This window comes from Corvus hawaiiensis, chromosome 13, assembly GCF_020740725.1.
Source record: "Corvus hawaiiensis isolate bCorHaw1 chromosome 13, bCorHaw1.pri.cur, whole genome shotgun sequence".
NCBI lineage: Eukaryota > Metazoa > Chordata > Aves > Passeriformes > Corvidae > Corvus > Corvus hawaiiensis.
The window spans coordinates 13,861,210-13,876,980 of NC_063225.1; the positions used below are offsets into that span (position 1 = coordinate 13,861,210).

Below are 15,771 nucleotides of genomic sequence, written 5' to 3' on the forward strand. Positions count from 1 at the left end.
AGACAAGTCTTGAGACTTAAGTTTTTATCTTCTTCTTGAGAGTAAATTGCTGTTATGCAGAGGTAGATTAACAATGGAAATTATGGAAAGTAACAATGAAGAACATAGAGAAAAAAATCATGTCCTGTTATAAACAGTATAATCCAAAATTTTGATAAAGGCATTTGATTTTTCTGACACCAGGTGAGAGCAACTCTGGAAAAAGTAAGGAAGAAAATGTATGGTGAATATGATGAAATGAAACGAAAAATACAGCAGCTTACAAATGAACTGAAAGTAAGTATCCATTAATTTGTAGGGAAAGCATATGGGAATAACTGTCTCGGTGTTATCTAGAAACTTTTCTTTTGCTTTAGCAGAACAGAACTAATCTCCCAAAACACTCCAGTTCACTGTTTTATGTGATATCTGTAGTTTCCTTTCTTTATGTATTTTTCCATCCAGGAAGGTAAAGCAGTACAGGGGTGCTTTTGCATATGAAATTACTAATTGCCTGGAAATTCTTGGAAATAAAAGAATGATCGTGATACCATTGCTTGCATGTATTGGTAATCAGTGGAGATGTATGTAACAGCTTCCAGTTGAATAAATAATATTCATGATTAGGGGAAACTGATAACTTGGTGTCATTTCAATACTTTGCTCTGTTTTACTGACTCTATTGCTTAAACACTAAATAAAAGAAGTAGCAATATTCTTTAGTATTAAAGTGCTAAAAAATTACTTACCTTTTCATTTTTAATGGAACATTTCAATGGCCATTCGATGACCTGTCTTTCTTCTGACATTCTGCTTTAGCAATAAAAGCAGTTGTACTCTGTAAAAATAGCCTTCATATTAAACTGCTGAGTTGTTTGATCCAAAAAATCTCCCTGAAAACTTGCTTTGAATTTATGTTCAGCATTGATTTTCACAGCCCTGGTTCAGAGGAAGCTTTGGCAATTAAAGGTATTCTGACTTCAAGGGACTGGGACCTTGACTTGTGCCCTTCTGCCATCCTCGTTTGTAGGCTGTCAGTTCCCTGCATGCTGTATTAGGTACAAAAATCAGAACTTGTTGTAAACTGGTACTTTTATTCTGTGCAACTGGTCTCAAAAAAAGAGAAAAAAAAAATCCCCCTAACTTGAGAGGAAGAGAGAAAACTCAATTTCTGCAAACTGTGTTAAATAGTCGTAATGCTGCCAGCAAGAGTCACTCTCCTCCCCAGTGTGCATGTAGGTAAATGCTGATTCAGGGTCAGCTTTGTTGTCTTTGCTGCTGATCTTTACTGAATAGCAGTGATGATATCCTGCACTTCCAGATCTTCTGTCAGACCAGTAGAAATACTGCATGAGTCAGAAATTCTTCCTTAATTAAGGGTTTCTGACCAGCTCTGACAGAGTATCTAGTTCTGCAGCAAATTAGCAGTTCATGAAGCTTCCTTCTGACAAAAATGGCACATTAGGAGACATCCTTCCCCTTTTTTAATACTCTAGACTGCCTGAAAGGAAGCACAAGTGTTGTTTTTCCTAATAAAATGAGTTTTTTGTTTGGTTGGTTATTTGGGGGTTGATTTTGGTTTTACACAACTCTTGTCTTTCATGCTGTTTGCGGATCCTGTTTAAAATCCTTTCTATACTCTTTGCTTCAGCTTTCAATCACTGTGCTTTTATCCTATCAATTTCCAGGACAACTTTTTGTTCATAAAGATTGTTTGAAATTTGCTCTTCCAATATCGTGCTCTGGGCTTCTTCACACAAATTCTTATCTTGTAACTTTCTTAATCCATCCAAAGCATGTCTGCTTTTGTTTGTTTAACATGAACACACATTTATATAAAGTTAACAGAAACTACTTGGCCTCTACTCCCTATGCTGACCTAATCTGTGTATGGCTTGGTTACTACACACTTGTCCTCTGTATCAGTCCCTGGTGTTCTTCTGTTTTTATCAAGAAACAAATCTGGTCCATCTAAGAATGGGAGCTGGGCTGGCCTCCATTAGTAACACTCTTTCCCTCTTTATTACTGGATCATTTATAATTATTTACAGTGTTTGGGTTTTGGTCTCTTCTTGAATAATGTCATTTTGTGCCTTCTTCCCCCCCTTCAGTTTTTAAGTATGTGTGTGTGTACATAACACAAAATGACTAATTTTCACAGAACAAAACTCTCTGGCTTCTCCTCCCTGCTTTGTACTGTTTCATCCTTACGTCTTCTTGATGTTGCTTCTTTATGTACCTGATTAGTCAGTTCCTTCTTAATTAAGGCTTTTCTACAATTCACAGTTCTAGATTTCCTTATTTCTTGCATTCTTCTGCTTTTTGCTCTGAATTTGTACAATCTGCCCACTCTATATATATAATCTTTCTGAATAGCTGCCAACTGTCCTCTTGTCCTTTCAAAAAGAACAGCTTATACAGTGATTGCAGATTAACAATAAACTCAGCTGCTCATGCCTTATTTCTGTTAGATTATTTGGATTTTAAGTTTTGTTTGTTTGTTTGTGAGGTGCAAGAATATACTTTGCGGCCTGTATATTTTAAGCATCATAATACTGTGAAAACGACCTTGGGGTCTTTCTCTTCTGTAGCTCCCTTGGAAAGAATAGGTAAACTTGATCATTATTCTATATAAAACCTTTTTTTTTTTTCTTGCTCAGGTGACAAATGCTCATCAGGAATCCTTAGAGAATCATGTGCGAGTGCAGGCTGCAGCCTTAGATAGCTTTAGCGAAATGAACAGCTCCTTGACATCAGCATCAATAGACTTGCAGGTACATCTTCATAGCTGCTTCCCAGCTGCCAGCTGCCTTTTCTAGAATGCATATCAAAGCATACTGAAAACATGGATGACAGATACAGATTCTACCACTAAGCAAGACCATAAAGTACTGTCTTGGTTATCTAAAGCACCTAATTTAGGAAACAAAGAAAAAAGATCCAGAAGTTCCTGTGTTTAAAAAAAGCATTAAAAAATAGTGTACAATAAGGAGATATAAAGAGATATAGATATGCAGCAGACTAATACCACAAGTTACGTCTCTATGAAGGATCTAAGGTGAAAATGTGATTTGGTCTGCATAGTGCAAAATGGTGCATCTCCTGACTTAGTTCTGCTGTCAGTTGGTAACAGAAATGGAAGTGGCATGTTTGGATGCCAGCCACTTGTGAGATTTTACATACCTGTGAAATGCAGGGGGAGGGACAAGGTGGGAATGAATTTTCTTTTTTAAAGACTTCTAAATTCCCATGTATTTGAGCTGAACAACTTAATGTCCCTTTCTTGTATGTTGCAGTTGTTTTCAGCCCGCTGCATTTTATATGTATGGCATGGCCCTCAGAGACAAGGGAAGATTATTCATACTGAAATGTATCCGTGTTTCTTTTTTTTGTTTTTAATAGTGTTCCAGGACTTGATTTCACTGAGTATACTTCTCATGGAAATACCTTCTAGCAACAACAAAAGCCATAATTTTAAATGTTAAAACTTGCAAAACTGTTCACACTGCATTAATACATCAGGAAGCTCTTTAAATATGCTGTTTCATAATCTCTTGACTATATTAATTCATCAAATTATTTCTGGTTTTTAATATGTGGTTTGCCTCTTTTTTCTAGAAAACTCTAGTGGATGTTACATTGGAGAACACTGATATAAGGGAACAAATAAGGAATTTAAAATATACACACGAGCAATCTATGGAAAAGCTGAGAGAGAAGCAAAAGCAACTGGAAACAGCACAAATTGAAAATCAGTTACTGAAGTTAAAGGTGTGGTATATAAACTCCCCTAAAAATACTGCACAGTAAGGGCATTGGGTGAATGTTAAGTGAATTCCTTGGCCTTATTTGTAAAGGGTTCTTCATTCTTCATGCCCTCATCATGTCCTCAAGCTCACTTATTCCTGTGAATCAATACTGGTTTAATAACAAAGCATCTCAGCTGGCGACAGGCAGTCTTCCCATAACATGGGATGTAACATAAGAGTCAGGGGTGTTGACAGGTGAAAATTCAAACCATTAAATGGTTACTAGTGTCCATTCCTATTAAGTGAAGGAATATTACAGCTCTCCGCATTGCTACATTAATTTCTTGGTGTTGAGTTTCTTTGGTATTGCACCATTTTTAATAGGTAATCTGTTAAGTCTTATGTGTATGTGGTCAGCAGATATGAGGTGTAGCAGCAGGCATCTTCAAAAGAGAATTAAGCTATTTCTTTCAGAGAAATGCAAGGGAATAAAACATGAAATGCAAGGTTTAATATGACAGAAAGCTTGACCATGTTCTCCCCTCATCTGCCAAATGTATTCTGGTAATCTCAAAAAAAACAAGCCCACAAAAATCCCAAATAAAACAAACACCACCAGCCCCCCTTTTTCTGGGAAGCTTTGTCTCTCTTAAAATTGCTCAAAGTAGACTAATTTGGATATAGTACTGTATCAGAATTTGTCAGATTTTTTTTGGTTAAGTTTGTGAAATTAAGGTGACTGCAGCTATATTCCTGTTTAATTTTGTCAGAGAAGGTGTTCCTTTTTGGCTGTTTTGCTAGTGACTAGCAGTCATGCTTAATGATGACTGGTTAAACAAGAAAACACAAGTGCATTTCATATTCTGCTTTCCTCTCACAGTGAAGCTTTGCAGGCTATAAAAGTAGCTGTATTTTGCACCTGCTGTTGGCAGCAGGAAATAAAAAGAGGGAAAAACCAAGCAACAGAAGCAAAAATGATGCAATTAGGATTTTAAACCAGAAATTTGGGCTTCACTATAATTTTAAGGACATGCCCCAGCAAGTCAGGGAAAGGTATGTCTGTTTCTAAGAACAGGGAACTGCAGCTTACATCTCAGTTCAACGGAATGCATAAGGATTTGTTTATCTTCAAGCATGTCAAGCTCTGCAGAATACATGCCCTGCATTTACACAGAAAAAGTGTAAATTTTGCCCTCAGACTTGCAGTTTTAGTACCAAATTAGTGAATAAAATACCTCATTACTGTCTTTGACAGTTAAATATAAAATGTGTCTGTAAGGTGCCAAGACATCTGGGAATTCATTCTAGGGGTGAATGTAAGAGGATGGTCTGGAATCTGGGAGGTTAGTGTTGGAAAGCAGTAACTACTGTATACCATGATGACATTCTGGGTGCAGAACACACCTGTGGGGCTTATTGAAGAGGTTTGGTTTATTCATACATCAGTAACAACTTAGAGTGGAGATGTTGCTTAAGCATATTATAACAGATGCCCTGATACATCTACTTTTTTACTCTTGCTTTTACTGTCCTTATTGCTCAGGGTGTAAGGAAAGGAATGATGGAGATAAAAGGCCAGAGATCCTATTCCAGTTCAGTGTATCTTAAGGAATCTGGGGTTTGATAATTGGCTTTCTCTAAATGGTACAATTCTTTCAGGCTTCCTGAAATGTGGAAGGTTCATTTAACTCCACACCCTCTCCTAAAGTGCACGAACTACCTGTGCCCCGGGGTTGGCCTAGGTGAGATGACAAAGGACACAATTGCAGTACAAGTGGAGTCCTTCAGAGCTCATCCATTTTCAAAGAATAAAATGCAGTATGCTAAACAAGCTGGTTTCTACCATGCACGATGAACCCAAGGGTTTACTAAACCTTTCGGTCCTTGAAATAGAAAAAAAAAATCCAACCCAAAACCTTAATCATCGGAACTCTCTATTTTGTGTTAAGTGTGGTGATCAGCAGGGAACACTTAATTCCTCCTCTTCCTGTCGCTTTTGTAGCATCCACAGCATTTCACTATACCATGGGCTGATTCATAGCATCTCTTGGAAGAGAACTAAGTCCTGGACTAGCTGTTTTACTTCACTTTTATTGTGGTTTACATAGTAGATGGGCTTAAGCTGTGAATATCCTATCTGGTGTTTAATTGCTGAGGGTGTGGTTCAGTCAGTGTTTTCAGCCAACAGCAGGAAATCCTGTCTCTGAATTACCATTCTGCCCTCTTCCCTGTAGTTCTAGTAAAGTTTCTGGTTCTGTTGTTAAAAATTAACCCTTCCACACACCTGAGAATGTTGATTTTAAGTTTGATTGCTTTGTTGCATGGTTATCCTTGTTCTTATGCCTACACAAAGAGCAGAATGTGAAAAACCAAGAGAGAGCAGGGAGGGAACTGCAATAAAGTGTTGCTTTGAGTGTTCATGGTCATTTAGAAACAGGAGTTGAAGATAGTCCATCTCTAGTCTATGCTTCAGTAGAATGGGGGGAGATAATATTTCAATGGGGAAATAAACCAAGTGACTTGGAGGCTGTTATGGAAAGGTTCAGTAAAGAGGCATGGCCTGGTCTTGGATAAGCAATGACTAAATGAGCTGAATTCAGACAACATGGAACTTGATGGAACAGTAACTTCTACAGATTCAAATTATGTGAATACTGGCAGAATGCTGTAAATGGTCTTGATGGAAATGGAAATCTACTTTTGCAATGTCAGATTTATAACAAGGTGGAGCTAAACTTCAAACTCATATTTTCTCATCATGTGAACTCTCTGTCTCCTGCTGCCAGCAATACTGTACTTACTGATGGGTCAACCTTCCTCTCTCATAGGTGGAATCATCACAGGAAGCCAATGCTGAAGTCATGAGAGAGATGACAAGAAAGCTGTATAGTCAGTATGAGGAAAAAATGCGAGAAGAGGAACAGAAACATAAGGCTGAGAAAGAAATGCTCCTAGTATGTATAGCCAGTCTGTAAGAGTGGTGCTTAGCTTGGGTGTCATTCCTCAATTGCTTCATACTCCGGAGTTGATGCGTATTCCTTCACTTCTGTCTCTGTGACTAGTTGTGCCATAGTTACTAAGCTTTCCAAACTTTTGGGGTTGTAGGACTAAGAAAAATATGTATTCAAACATAGGAATGTCAGATAATAATGTAGATTTAAAAATCTGAAATAGAGTAAGTAGGTTTTTTTAACTTCTGATTCTCTAAAAAAGGAAAATACAATGTCCAATTTTAAGTGACAGTTTAAGAAGAAGAAAGGGAACAACTTCACTGGATACTACTGGAGCAAGAACTCTCCTGTCCCCCAATTCCCCTCCACCCCCAAGTTTAACCTTTCTATGAACAGTCAGTTATTGCATTTTTTAAAATGATAGAGTCAGATAATGATGGAGATTAAAGATAGATGCTCCTTTTTATTCGTATTGCTTTACATGTGAGGAAAGTACAAAGCTGAACATGGCTAACTGTGGTGTTTGAAAAGCTGTCTTTTGCAGCAGCATATTTTTCTTATGCTGTTACTTAACAGCATCCTCAGAAGGGAAATTAGCTATCTAAGAAATGGGTAAAAGTTTCTCTTGGATTGTCATAATGACTCTTTACTAATATCAGTGTATTTCAAAGTACCCCAAACCCTTTGCTCTATGTAATTCACATTTAGGGTCACAGGTCCTCCAGATTTCTGAGTAGGTGTAGTGAGAAGCTTTGAGCTCTTTAAGAGCTCTTAGCCGGGCTCTGTAGCCAAAAAGAGAAATAAATATTCCTCATTAATATATTAGATGCCAATGTGACTGTAAATGTTCTTACTTGTAGGAGGAAACAAATCGTCTTCTGAAGGCTATTGAAGAGGCAAATAAGAAGATGCAGATTACAGAAACAAGCATACAGGAGAAAGACCAGAGGATTGGTGAGCTGGACCGGCTGATTGAACGCATGGAAGAGGTATGAGAGCTGATTGCTGCGTTGAAAGGAAACTCACAAGTGTATGGAGGATATTTCACTTCTTGTTGTTCTGCTGCTCAGTTGCCTGCTCAGTGACAATACCATTGCTGTTTGGATCTTAGTTACTGTATTTGTATCAGTAAATGCACCTGGACTGCCATTGAGACAACTGTGATTAGGAGGTGGTTCTGGCTTTCTGGTGGTCCTTACAGGGCTAAGGTGTCAGCATTTATTTAGGAAGTGAGCCATTATTTTAAAGAGAGAATTTAAAAACCATTCAGTGTCCCTTCATGGTCTAATCAAGTAATAATCATAAATGACCCAGAGTCTCTTAGAAATGTTGTTGTGGTAGGTCTGTGGAGTGAACAAAGCTCCATCTGGGGATAAGTGAGAAGCTGATGGAGAACCTGTAGGTCAGGATTAAAGGGAGGGCAGGGACAGGTGACATTAGAGTGGGGGCCACTCAGCCAGGAATACTAAAAGGATGAGACCCTTTACAGACAATGGGAGCAGCCTCTTGTTCACAAGAGGTCCTCATGGGGATTTTCAACTACCCTGACATCATTTGGAGGGACAACACTGAAGAGCATAAGTAATCCAGGTTCCTGGAATGTGTTGATGATAACTTCCTTCTCCAGTTGCTAGAGGAGCCAGTGAGGAGAAGTGCTGTTCTGGACCTTGTTCTCACCAACAAGGAGGAGTTCCTGGGGAATGTGAAGCTCAAGTGCAGCCCTGGCTGCCGTGGCTATGAAATAGTCTTGGATGTACTTTGGCATTTCTCATTTCATTCAATAGCGGGCATCTCATTATCTTTAAAGATTCGTGCCTCACTATCTCAAATACAGGAGCAGAGAGTGTTTTAGTCAGTGGAGGGAATAAAATCTTCTGCTCTTACAAATGAAGTGGTTTTTTTCACCAATTTTACTTTAGTGTAGTACATATTTAATATCAGTGTCTACTGAGAAATAGGTTTTTATAAGTCGGTCTTGCTGGCTTGACTGGTTAGTCTAATGTGCATTGAGTCCCTTTTATCTAATGCTTGAAAATCCATTAGTAGAATTAGTGATTACACTGAAATTACTCAGCTTAATATGCCCCTGTAGTGGCTGCATTAACTTCATCTGGGCTTCAGCCTACAACTTTAAAGTATTATGCAGTGAATGTAGGATTCCAGTATAGTTCACAAGTACAGATGAGTTCCTTCACATTAGTTATTTAGTCTGCTCTTATCTGGCTGATATTCGCCCAGTGAGACTGAATGGCTCTTAAATTCCCATTAAAGTGGATAACACACTTACTTCTCTGCTAACTTGTTTTGACTCAGTCCCCAAGTCCTCATAGATCTTCACAAGCACTGTGCTGGTGGCACTTAAAAATAAACAGGAATACTCTGGGGGAAGAAAATGCAGCAATACCTTTTATCTCAGCCTTGGATTGGGAGATCTTTTTGGAGTGATAACGTGGACAATTTGACATTTATGTAGTTAAAGATTTTGATGACTCATCTTTTTATTGAAAAAAATTCAATTTCAAGTACAGCCGTATATCTTCAAATAGAAAATTGAAAAGTGATCTTATTTCCATGCATGGCTGGGAAATTGATTTTATTATTATGTATTCTGTGCTCCTTGGCAATAGGAAATACATGAATTTTGTTTAATCAGTTTCTATTTTAATTTCACAAATGATGCTTTGAATTGCAATGACATATGGTTTGTGAAGCCTTTACATTTTGATACACGGAGAACTGAAAGATAACTTTTCTTGTTTAGGAACGTCACCAGCTGCAAAAACAACTTGAATTAAATGAACTACAAATATCTGGAGCAAAATCTGAAAACAACTCCGACAGTGAAAGGTGAGATATGACTTGTCTGTGGAACTTTTAGTATTGCTAGGAAACTTTAGGGGTTTCTTTGTTTTTGAAGACATCTGAATTTTGCCTTTTCTGACTTTAAAACTGCAGTCCGGTAGGGATTGTCCATCTGAATGTAGGTTTATTTATGTGTAAAATATCAAGACAATTAATTTTTGTGACAAAGACCACCTTCATGCATCTTTCCTGAAAAGTTTGCAAATGTGTAGAGTCCATTGTAGATAGAACAAGCTGTGACATATCTGTGGCTTGCATTTTTCTTAAATCTGTATTCTCAAATTTAGAGGACTATAATCCTGACTATGAATACTTTCACTGTCTAAGCTCAAAGGTTTATATGACACTGCTTGAGTGGGTAAAGATGAATTATAACCAGAGACTGAATAATTGTACTTGATTACTACTTACGGTTCTGTGGCACCCAGAAATTCAGTTTTAAGGCTTTGGGCATCCTGCTGTTCTTTGGGAAGCATAAACATAAAAGGAGGTCCCTGCTGAGAGCTTCTCAGTGCCTTGTATTGATCAGTGACCAGCTTCTCTGGTTCCAGGATAAGAATGGCTTTTCGCAGCAGCCTGTTAAAATAATAGCTTAAAGTGAACAGATGTCACTTGCATACAACATAGAATATGGAGATGAAAGATAATTGCTGGTTTCCTTTACCCCTGAATAACACAGACCCTTCTCGCTTCAGTGAATCCTTTTCAGTGTGAAAAGTTACACTGCAGTAAAAAGGGTAAAGGCAATGTTCAGGCAGGAATTCGTGCAATGCAAGCAAGCTCACAGTTGCAATCTATGCTGTGCAAGCAATGAATCTATGTTCAGATGATGCTCGTTTGTTCTTAAGTTGTCTTTACCTGTCTGTACCTTATCAGACACTTGTGCTCCACCTTAGAAAGGATGTCTGTTCCGTTTCTCTATTGCTCTAAATGCTTAAGATCCTGAATCTTCCAATGAGATACAAAATATGTGCTATAATTGCAATCACAATATAAATTAAAGTTTTGTGAGACCTTAATATGCGCAATTGAAAAACCAGCAGCAGTGCCTTGAATTTTTTGAGTCCTTGTCAAAGTGCTGCAGTTACATTTCTGCAGAGTACTTCACAGTTAATAGAGACTCTTTTGGGGGTGAAAGAGCATACAATTCAGTCATTCACTGGAATCATGTCTTACAGTTTGCCATATGCTGCTTTGTCTTAGAATGGTTTTTCTCTTTAACAGGTTTTTTTTCTGCTGTGCACAGGTCAAGATGAAAAAAGCCTTTTTGTTTTTGATTCCCCTCTTCCCGTTCTCAAATTCTGTCCAGTCCTGAACCTAAGAGTACAGCAGTTTATTTTGTAAGCAAGTAATTGCTTTCTTTGACAAATTTTAAGAATTAGACATTCAGATAAATATGGAGACTCCCATGGCCAAAGAGACAAAAACTTACGGAAAAGCTTCACTCCTGTTTCCTTGTATATTCTAAAGCTACTTTTCTGACAAGCTGAAAACCAACTTGTGGCAGGAGTTCTGTGGGTGTTCACTTTCTGTATTAAACAGATCTGAAGAAATGCAGAATCTATCTGAAGAGTTGTATGCACAAATTTAAACCATTTATAGCATTCTTGCTGACTGTTGAGGAGTTAATACTATTCCAGTTAGCATTGTGCTGCTGTTGGCAGCTCTGCCAAATTCTTGACTCAAGGCTCCCCTGTAGTAAGACAGCTTTGAAAGCTTCCTGGCTTTTGTTTAGCATACATTTCCAAAATATTTGCAGGTAGTAGTAAGTCAGGCTAAATGTGTCTCTCTGAAGCTAAAGATCTAGTTGTCTAAAAGCCTTTCACTTAAAGGAAAACACATCTTGAGATGAGTTTTGTCACATTGTTTAATCGTCAGCATTTCAGGCTCTGACTAAGCATGTCAGTATGCAAGACAAAGGTGAGTTGAACTGGGTGGAGACGGCCACTTAGACTAAGATCACATTAAAATGTACTTTGGACAATTTGACATCTGTCAGTGCAATTTGACTTGCCTGCCCTGATTTATGGTGGATTATGGGGGTTGTTCTTGTTCTGCTTACACTGCATAGCTCCCCACTTACAGGTTTGGTTCTTGCATGTTTTGCCAGGTCGCAGCATTTGGAGGAGGTAGCAGCCAGCCTGAGAGAGCGGATCAAGCATCTGGATGACATGGTCCACTGCCAACAGAAGAAAGTCAAGCATATGGTTGAGGAGGTGAGGTGTAGTAAAACGTCTTTGAGGAGCACTGATTCTTTTAGTACATAATCCAAAGAGAACTGTGTTCTTTGTGCAATTGCCTTATGCCACCTTAGTTACAGTGGAAGTTGAGTTAAGCATCTGGAGCCAGCAAAACAGTAGATGAAAGCAGTTTAATCCAGTGGCTATGGGTTTTATACTTTTATATAAGTATAAAGATCACTTTTATATACGTGATCTTTAGGCTGACACTAATTCTTTACTTCCTCAAGGGTGTTCAGGAAATGCAACATACAACTTCTGGCTCAATTTGAACTATTCAGAGGGTACCTGCTGACACAATGCAGTCTAGTCATGAAGGGTCTCCCTCCTGTACAGAAGTGGAAGGCAAAAACTGACCTTTATTGTTCTGTTGTTTCAGTTTGGGGGGGGATTTTGTTTGGGTTTTTTTGTTTTTTTAATGTGATTCCTCACAGAAATAGGTGAGTAAGCACAGTTTTTCACTGCTCATCTCTTCTTACCCTGGTCTGGGGACACCATCTTAGCGGATACCATTTCCTGCAAAATTTTAAGTGGAATTTTGCTGGATAGATGCTTTAGGTTACAGGCTACTTACGTGTCAGGAAACTTTTGCAGTCAGAAGGCTGTAATTGCAAACATTTCTGTTTCTCCAAGTGGAAAGAATGACGTGGGAAATAGATAAGTTTAAATTGGAGCTTTACAAAGCAGACTGACAGCTCTGTTAGATGAGCCTTCCTACTGCACAGAGGATAGGCATTCATGAGATATCTTTGATTTGTATCTGGACATCATATATTCAAAATATCAAATATTTAGAAACCACTCAAATCTAAGGCTTTCTTTCTGCATTCACAATGTGCTATTGCAGGATTTCTGATTAGACATGGAGCTGTTCTGTTTTTGTCAAGTATGTATTTATATGTAATTATGTGTATCTGCTTTGTTTTATAAGATTCTGATGTAGTCCTTCTGTATGATCAGATGTGTGATACTAAGTGTTTTTTACACAGAAGGATTAAAGTCATAACAGACACGTCAAGTCTTGAGGTTTTGGTTTTAGTTTAGTTTGCCATTATCACTGTTTTCAAGCATCATAGCTGGTCTAAAACTGAACTAACAGTTTTTATACCATGATAGTCTATTAAGGAAAATTTCTTCAGTCTAATAATCCAATCTATCTAATTAATGGATTATGGTGTGGCGGTGCAAGTGGTACAAAAACCCCTCAGTATGGGAACAGTTATTTAATCTGTTTTGTATCTGTGTTCACCAGACATTGTATTATGTGGTTTTTTCTGTCTGTTCTAAACAAAAGTTCTAAAGGATTTGTTATACATGTGGCACCCTGAATGATTCTAGTAATATATGAGGATGGTGGCCTAAATTTTGCCCTTTATTACTAAACGTGTTTTAAACTGCTAGTTGATCTCTAGTGGGCTGCATTGGTATAACAAATCCTTTCCACTCCATGTTTTGTTTTGGAATAAAACCACATACAAAGCCTGAGCCAATGATTATGATATCATAAATATTAGATTTAATGGGTGAGTTTAGCTTGCTGATTCCTTGTAATGAATCTCTGTTGGTGCCTTCATATACACAGAAAGCCCATCTAGATCATCTGGTTATCCTATTTAACGAGTGTTAGGTGACCAAGTCACTATTTAATTGTCAAACGTGTCTGCTTCTAAGTGCTGTCTGACTGCCTGCTCTTCAGGTTCAGTTAAACCTCTATCAGTCCTTGACTGCCACATAACCATAGGGTAAATATTTTTGCTCTCTCCTTTAGTCCTTGTGTGTTCTAATTTTTAATTCAGCTTCCTTGAGAACGGCATGAACATCTGTAGCTACATCTGTATTTTCACTAGTGAGGTAGCTAAAGACTCCTGTACCAGAGGTTTGATCAGGTCAGGTGGTACCAAGTACATCAGGCATTTAATGTTTGGGGCTTTGCTTTTTAATTTCGTGCTATTTGTTGCTGTGTTTGTACTGTGTTCAAGAAAATATCCACAATATAGTTGGCATGCGCTATTTTAAACTGGACTCTTAATTAAAGGCCTAAAAATAGCAGCTTTAATAATGTAGAGAAGAGTAGCTGTTCACCATGGGGCAAGAGAAAAAGCATTGTAGATATGTATGCCCTCAACTATCCAAGCATGTGGTGCTTTTCATGATTTTGTGCTCTTCTCTACGTAACATTAGATAAGTATTTTTTGGCTCATTTTAAGCAAGCACTCACTAACTATGCCATAGAAGCTGAGAAACTGGCAATGAAAATATTGAAAAGCAAAGCTATCTGAAGAGTCTGTTCTGAAGTTAGGTTAAAAACTAGTGAGCAGCAGCACTAAAAATATCTGCTAGAGTAAATAGAGAAGATTGCACTACTATTTAAGTCCCAGAAGACATGTTCATCAGGATATATTTAAACACACATCCTCCCTACACTAAATTTAACTGATTGCAGAATTTAATGGCAAGGAGTAGCAAGAAAAGTGCAATGAAAACCTGTCATGTTACTCATTATTGCAGTATTTTCATGGCTGGTATCTGTAAAATAACATGCCATCTTAGGATTTATGAGGGTATTATAATGATACTGATAACTTGCATTTAAATAATTGAGAAAGAATAATCAAGTAATTCAAAAGCTAGAAATCTTTCTTTCTGAAACTCTTAGCTTCTCTGTGGCATGACAGCAGAGTGAGAACAGGCTAACCTGGTGTCGTGGTTTTGACATGTGGTTTTGAAACTCAGGAGAGAAGTGGAAGGAAAATAAGTAGTCAAAATTATCAGCAGTGCTTTTGTTGGAAGCTGGAACAGAGCTACTCTATGAGCTGCTAGGTGAGAAAGCCTATACTTGCTTGACTGCAGGATGAGATTTATTTAGTATTAATCATCATGTATTGGACACAGATCTGAAGTATAAATAAGGGGTTTATTCTTCCAGTGTAAATCACAACGAGTTTATGCTGTTACAATCTCCAATTCAGAGAAATTGGAGAAATTAACATCACTTCAAAGGGATGCTGAACAAACAAGATATACTGCTTCAAACTCATATGGAGAATTGTCAAAGTTGGACAAGTACTGAGATGAATCTCCTGGCTGAAAAAAATCCCAAAATAGATTGCTCTTAAGCCCTTCTTGGGAAAGATGATGGATCATTTGCAAGTGACAGATGCAAGACATTCTATAAAAGAACAGCAAGCAGTCAGGACAAAGTGAAAGAGAAACTTTATAGTGGAGTTTTCTGATGCAGCAGGCAGCTCTAACACCTCTGATGCTGTTTTGATGGCATTTAAAAAAGTGTTAGGAGGTGGTGGTCAATCCTAACTTAGGCATGAAAGGGGATGCTGGCAGAGAAGCACCAAATGTAGGAGGCCATGGAGGGAAAGAGTATTAACACCTTCCTCTTCATAAGTCTCATCATGTTGGCACTGAATGCAGTGTTTATATGATCTAGGGAATTGAGCCCAGGCAGAGAAGGACACTCACAATTCAGTGTGCTTATACTCCTTAGCAAAGAAATAATTTGCTTCTAATTTTTTTCCTCTTAAAAGAAATCCTTCCATCTCAGGTATTATAGAACCTTTTTCAACTTGATCTAGTTAAACCAGTCATAAATTAAACAGGAGCACAGAAAATAACTTTCAGAAGAAAAATAAATGGAAGAAATAAAATGGAAGTTTGCTGGAGTCAGACTTTCAATATCTCTGTGTGTTAGCTCTCATGCACACACATTTTTCATCCTCATAGGGATACTTTTCTATGAGAGCAAAAAATTGCTGCCCATTAGTGCACCAGCTGAGCAGAAACTTATCCTGCATAGTCTTAAAGCCTCATGTTCTCATTAAAGAGAGACTGCAGATGATTTATGGCTGACAGATTCATCCATGTGCTGAACTTGTTTGTTATACAAATCTATTTGCTCACTGCTTAGTGTAGTACATTTGATATGAAACGCTGGCAGTTAAAAGTGCAGGACTTGTATCTGGCAGGTGTTTAGAAACC

At 37.9% G+C, this 15,771-nt stretch overlaps 1 protein-coding gene across 6 annotated transcripts in view; it reads left to right on the forward strand.

Annotated features, from left to right (window-relative positions):
* The window catches only part of LOC125332829 (myocardial zonula adherens protein), a 54,306-nt gene that overhangs the window by 18,674 nt on the left and 19,861 nt on the right, over positions 1–15,771 (forward strand). For all 6 annotated transcript variants that reach the window (XM_048318132.1, XM_048318136.1, XM_048318137.1 and 3 more), the window contains exons 4-10: positions 184–276; positions 2,640–2,753; positions 3,598–3,750; positions 6,557–6,682; positions 7,540–7,668; positions 9,441–9,526; positions 11,652–11,757. In XM_048318132.1, the coding sequence (XP_048174089.1) occupies positions 184–276; positions 2,640–2,753; positions 3,598–3,750; positions 6,557–6,682; positions 7,540–7,668; positions 9,441–9,526; positions 11,652–11,757 (807 nt within the window). The remainder of the gene's footprint in view (positions 1–183; positions 277–2,639; positions 2,754–3,597; positions 3,751–6,556; positions 6,683–7,539; positions 7,669–9,440; positions 9,527–11,651; positions 11,758–15,771) is intronic.